The sequence below is a fragment of the Peromyscus leucopus genome, chromosome 16_21 (assembly GCF_004664715.2).
Source record: "Peromyscus leucopus breed LL Stock chromosome 16_21, UCI_PerLeu_2.1, whole genome shotgun sequence".
Lineage (NCBI taxonomy): Eukaryota > Metazoa > Chordata > Mammalia > Rodentia > Cricetidae > Peromyscus > Peromyscus leucopus.
This window is the reverse complement of record NC_051084.1, coordinates 1,465,008-1,471,439: the sequence shown is the minus strand read 5'-3', so window position 1 is coordinate 1,471,439 and position 6,432 is coordinate 1,465,008. Positions and strand designations below refer to the sequence as shown.

General features: G+C 47.9%; 1 protein-coding gene across 1 annotated transcript; it reads left to right on the top strand.

Annotated features, from left to right (window-relative positions):
* Positions 1-620: 620 nt before the first annotated feature.
* Positions 621-4,421, top strand: A1bg (alpha-1-B glycoprotein). The gene is made up of 8 exons (XM_028882198.2): positions 621-691; positions 771-806; positions 880-1,185; positions 1,521-1,793; positions 1,986-2,282; positions 2,755-3,051; positions 3,819-4,109; positions 4,278-4,421. The coding sequence occupies exons 1-8, from the start codon at positions 658-660 to the stop codon at positions 4,283-4,285; spliced, it is 1,542 nt and encodes a 513-aa protein (XP_028738031.1). The 5' UTR covers positions 621-657; the 3' UTR covers positions 4,286-4,421.
* The last annotated feature ends 2,011 nt before the right edge of the window (positions 4,422-6,432 follow it).

Sequence of the window (6,432 nt, the reverse complement as noted above, 5' to 3'; positions counted from 1 at the left end):
TGGTTTCATAGAGTCTAGTGTGTGAACAGTTTGAGAGATTGTGGAAGTCAAACCCCCATGTCATCTGTGAGGTAAAGTATTCTGTCTTTGCTAGAAAGGCAGTGAGAACTGGGAGAGTGACAGGAAATGCAGACTCCCCTTTCCTGGGGTTCCCAAAGGGAAAGAAATTCCCATTCAAGGAGCTCTGAGAACGTGAGGAGAAAAGCACAGGATGACTGTGGCCCCCAAGCACTTACACAGTAGTTCAACTGATGGAGGACAATTTCTGCATAACAAAACAGCTTTATGTATTCCTGGGTTTTGTTTTTTGTTCTTTTTTTAATAGGGTCTAGCTCCCTATGCAGCCCAGGCTGGCCTAGAATAAAGTCCTCTTTTATGTTAATAAAATATGGTCTTTTATTGAGTCTAAAATACTGTTTTGTTGTGTTTTATAATCTGAAGAAGAGAAGGTTTTACTGTTACTATCAGTTTGGCTTGATACTTACACATTATTATTGATTAGCATTAATGCTGAATCCTCCCTGTCCCCATGCCAAGCAGCTGTCTCTCTGCCCCTACCTTCCAGGAAGGTCACACCAAGTGCAAGGTCGGCCCCGCATTTAAGTTGCCACTGCAGGTGCTCCCTACAAACACTCCAGCTGGACTGAGGACCCAGCCATGTCTCTGCTGGCTGCCCTGCTGCTGCTCTGGGGTGAGACATCCTGGGGCTGAGAACGTTGAGGGCCGGAGTGGTACGAACAACTGGAAACTCACAGACTCTCTTCCTACAGGTTTCACTCTGGACCCAGCAACTGCTGAAGTCTTTGGTAAGTTCAGAGATAGGGCCTGGGAATTTAGGGCTAACAGCAGAAAGCTGACCTTGGCTCTTTTCCACTCCAGATACTACCGCTGAAGCTTTCCTATGGTTAGACCCTCAGTCCCTGCTGGAACCCTGGGCAAACCTGACACTGACATGTCAGTCTGCTTTCCCTACCAAGGACTTCCAGCTGATCATGAATGGATGGCGCCAGCAGAGAGTCCACCATGATACATATGTCATGTCACACCAGTTCCCACTGGGAGCAGTCACAAGTGACAACAAGGGTGTCTACCGCTGCCGCTGTGGCGTGGAGCCCCCAACTCTTATACGGACAGAACTGAACAGGTGGACAATGCTAAGCAATCTTGTAGAGGTGACAGGAACAGGTAAGCAGGGCCATAATGGGGTCAAGGAGGTAGTGGAGGGAAGTAAATGGATGAGCCTCTATCCATGTCACCTGGTATCTCCTAGTCGCAGTTTGCTCATCTGTCAAGTGGGAATGTTTATGCTGTCCCCAGAGGCTTATGAATAATGAGTCTCATAGAATGCTGGGGACAGGCTTGGCACACAGTAGTGACCGTTTTCTTGCTCTTTAACCTTATCACATACCCCCTGCTGCTCTTGCTCCCTTAAATTTTCTGAGTCTGGAGTCCCTACTCTCACTTTCTCTGCAGTGAGACTGAAGCATTCACCAACCCTGCCCCCCCTTCCCCCTCCACAGAGCCCTTGCCTGCACCCTCGTTTTGGGCTGACCCAGTGTACTGGATCACACCTCACGTGGCCACATACCTAGTGTGCCATGCTGCAATGCGGGGTGTAACTTTCCTGCTGAGGAAGGAAGATGATGATAATTTCCTGAGGGTGAGGAAAGCCCAAGACAATGTAGTAGCCAGGTTTATAGTCCGACATCCTGGTAACTACCGCTGCAGCTACCGCACGGACACAGAAGGCACCCCCTCTGAGGCCAGTGAGGCTGTGACGGTCACGGAGTATGGTGAGTGTTGAACCCCAACAATGAAAAGCCAGAGTAAGACTGGGTGCATGGTGTCCAGAGAAAAACCGGCTGTCCCTGAACTGTCAACTGGAAGACAGAGGTTTGGGGGACTGGACAATGTCAGTTCTCAGTGGGACCCTACAAAGCAAGGTATCCTGGACTCCTGCCTCAGTGTTTGTCTCTGTCTTGCAGCTAAACCACCTGCCCCCATGCTGGCTTTCTTGGGAACTTACCAAACCATCGAGCACCCCAGCTCAAATGCGGTCCTTGCCTGCAAGGCTCCTCGGAATGTATTTGAATTCCAACTCAGGCAAGGGGAGAAGATGTTAACCATTCATGGGGCCAGACCTCTCCGAGAACTCAGCCTGTACTACCTGAACTTGACAGATATGGATGACCAAAGCCCTCTAACCTGCCGCTACCGTCTACACAGAAGTTTGGATACTTGGTCCGAAGACAGTGAACCCAAAGAGCTAATGTGGAGTGATGGTGAGCTTCACAGCTGTGCTGCAGACAAGAGGGGGCTGGAGAGTCGAAAATGGTGACTAGAAGCAAGCAACATGGGGACCCCAAAGCAGAACCTGCAAATCTTAACATATCACTTTACTCAGCCTCGTTTTCCCAAGCTTTCAACAAGACAGTTAATATAGCAACCTTGAACCGGCAGAGAATTGGGTCACCAAAGAAGTCTGCCACAGAATTTAATAGACCTCCACATGTCAGGGTATCTTAGCAGGGATGAGGAGGTGGGCTTGCTGCCTGCTCAGAGCTTGGCAAGGCTAGGATGTTGAGGGGGTGGCACAGTGTTAAGAAGTGTCATCTTTTGTGCCCTAGAGAAGCAGGCAAGAGAGGTGGCAAGGAGGTCACTTTAAGCAGAAGGCTAAGGTAGAGCATAGGTTGGACCACCCTTGGGTCCCTTGCCATGCTTTCAGGCTGAGTCAATGTGTCTGATCCTCCACAGAGACACAACCTGCACCAGTGCTCACTACAGAGCCTTCGAGTCATGACCTTGAACCTGGCTCGACCGTGCATCTTCGTTGTACTGCACCCAAAGCCGGCCTCCGTTTTGGCCTACTACGCCAGGGTGACACATATTACCCCCTGATCCAGATGCAGAATCCATCTGGGACCGAAGCTGTCTTTGAGCTGCACAATATCTCAACAATAGACTCTGGCAACTACAGTTGTGTCTACATGGAACAAGAACCCCCCTTCTCAGGATCTGCTCCCAGTGAGCTCTTGGAGCTGCAAGTGAATGGTGAGCTGAGCATGGACATAAGGGTGGAAGGTCCAATGTGTTCCTAACTTAGGGACCAGAGTTCCTGGGCTGTGATCCTTTGAAGGGTCAACCTCTCTGGTTTATGCCTTCATCAGGTGTTAGACTTTCAGGACCTTGAAGTGGCCTTTCCCAAATGAGGCATGAAGCCCTGGTTTGTTTTCTATGTTATCGGGTGGAAGGCATCTCATAGAACCATGTTCAATGGTGTTAGGATCCAAGTTTTTCTTGGTCAGATGTACCCTCCTGTGCCTCAGTTTCCCTGAGATACATTTTTGCCAGGTCCACTCATACCATTGACTGCCTTGAGCTGATGTGTAGTTTTACAGACTCTAGAGTCCCTGGGCATTATTGGTCCTACACTTTCCTCATTAAGGTCTCAGTGGGTCAGAGTTCACCCAAAAAAGACTACACAAAGGCTTCGGCCATACTTAGGTTCTGACCTCAGACCTTTGAATTGTGCTTCTGCTACCAGAACATTTCTGAATGGTCTCTTCAACACTCCAATGCTTCGGGCATCCCACGATATCCTGGGACAGATTGGGACCTGGTAGATCTCATAGATATTGTGATTTGGTGGTATAGACACCTAGAGGAGATGGAGATTTCACAGGAGCAGTGTTTATGGCATAGGGAAGGAGAGGGAGCTGCAGGGCTCAGAGTGGACAGTGCAAAGGAAGTAGCTAGAGCAGACCCGCCATAGGGCCTGGCAGAAGTTGCAACAACCTCATTGCCATCCTCCCTCACAGGGCCACCACCCAAGCCAAAGCTCGAAGTTCTGTGGACAGGTGTTGTTCCGCTGGGCCGTGAAGCCAAATTTCGCTGCCACGGCCACGCGCGCATGGTCAATATGGAGCTGCTGCGTGAGGGCTTTCACACACCCTTGTGGATGAATCAAGCAATGAGAAGCACCACAGCTGACTTGAAGCTGCCCTTCGTGGGCCCCCAACATTCAGGCAACTACAGCTGCCGCTATACCGCCATGTCACCCTTGAGCTTTGAGTCCGCCACCAGCGACCCTGTGCAGGTTATAGTAGAAGGTAAGGCTTCCAGGGCTGTGTTAGAGTTTTCCCTCTTAAACATATTACCAGGACTGTACACTGCTTAAGTGCTTAATCAAGTGTAGTGTGCAAGGACCCTGTGGCAATTTGCAGAGTTTTTTTGTTTGTTTGCTTGCTTTTCATTCACTTTTTTTTTTTTTTGTCTAGAAATCTGATATGGCTGCAGACACAAGAAAAATGGTGTCCTTGGAAAAGGTTGAAGACCGGCAGAGCTCCCATTCTTCCCAGTGTAAGATGCCTCTCCTTCATTCCCCCTGGACTCAATAAACATTAAAGAAATGTTTCTTTAAAGTCTGTCTTCCTCCTGTGTTTCCAGAGTGGCTGCAAATGAGGTGGGGGGGGGAGGGCGGCAGTGGGGAGATGTTCTTCCAGGCCTGAGACCCTGTGTCCTAAAGAGGGTAGGTTAAGGGTTAGATCCTGAGAAGACAAGAGTGAAGGCCCTCTTTCTTTGGCCCTCTTTTCTGCCTTCCTCTTAGCTCCCATTCATTTCTTCCTCTTGAAGCAAGTGTGTGCACACACCTTGGAGCTCTGGTCACGTCTATATAGCATGGAAGGGTCTCTCCCTGCCCTAGCAATAGGTTAGAAAATGCAGAATTAAAGAGTTCTGGCTGCTGTTTTATTTTTATTTTTTACAAATAAGCTCTGATGGATGGCATCAGAGTGTGTCCAAATCAATGCGTTATCCCAAGTGACTCAACCAGAACAATAAACCATCTTCAGAGCTGAAGATGTTCCCTTCAAGCCTCAGTGGAGACTGAGACTGAAGCCTGAGGTGCTGATCCCTGAAGCAGAAGTAAGGGCCCTCAGCTCAAAACTACCCTGCCTCCCTGACTTCAATCCCACAATCCCCTGTGCCTCTGGTCCCCAGGATAACAGAAATACTCCAGGCCTCCCTGTGACCACCATTCCTTCAGTGTCTTTGGTCAGAGGGCCCTTCCTTCTCCCTTCGCCTCTCACATGCATGCTAAATACTGACCCACGCTTCAAAGCTGAAGGGTTGATTCAGTATTGTTTTTCCAAGAAGTTCTAATTGGAAGTTCAGCACAATCCAGAGGTCAATTTAGTTGGGGGAGATCCGAAAGATGAACAGCACATGGCCCCTGTTCTTAAACACTACACAGTCTAAGGCAGGACAAATGCTTCAGTGAGTGAAAGCTCTTACTGCAAAAGCAAGGCCACCTCAGGTGATACCCAGAGGCATAATGAAATGAATAGATGAGAAGGGTATGGTGGCATGCATCTGTAATCCCAGTGTTCCTACGGTGAGATGGAGGGAGACAGGAGAAGAGGGCACCACCAGGCTTGGAGGACAGAGTGACTGAAGGAAGAGACATCCTGCTTCAACACGGAAGAATGAGAGAACAAACTCTCCAAAGTCATCTTCTAATCTGCATGAACACAATCATGTACATACCCATCCTCACATATACACATCTAATAATAAATAAATAGTTGAGTGATGTGCAGTAAGATGCACTCATAGCAAGAGATGCAGTGTAAGAATTCTAGTGAGCTCACACTGCTGGTGCACAGACCTCCATCTTGAAGTCCTTGTGAACATCATAGTAGGTTACTTAGGCTCTTTGAATATATTGGCCCCTGATATAGCTGGAGATGTGTAGGAGAAGATAAAAATTCTGGGAGATAGCAACCATTTCTCCTAATATTATTATTCCCAATTTAGAGATGAGTAGACACTAAATTAGTGTCCCAAAATTCTGAGTTAACAAACAGCAGAGCTGTTTTTGGTCCCAGTAGGTATCATTCTAAAGCTTGTCTCTTAATCATTAACTCAGCTTGGCTTTAACTTGCCTTGGGAATCTAGGCACAAAGGATTTCAGGGATGACCTTTTTTGTTTCTGTCTTGAGACAGATCTTACTATATTATATCCCAAGATAGCTCTGGATTCCTTGGCTTCCTAATCCTCCTGCCTCAGTATCCAAATCCCTGGGATTACAGTTATGTGCCACTGTGCACAATCCTGCTTTGAAGACTTAACAACCAGAAGAAACAGAGCAGGACAGGTATGAGCTGTTCCACAAAGGGCCAAACCCTAATCACAGAGAAGATTTTTGGTGGAAGAAGGCTAGTTGAGGCTGGGAACACACACACGTGTCATAGGCTCTACCTTAAAGCAGTTGTGCCACGGTGTCCATGCAGAGCATGTGTGTGATGTGAGAGGAGCATCAGTGATTTGAAAGTGAAAAAAAATGAGATGATTTCTGAATATTCTGGTAAATAGTGGAGTGTTCTCTGACAACATAATGTGGGTCTTTGCTTTTCTATACAATGACTACAACT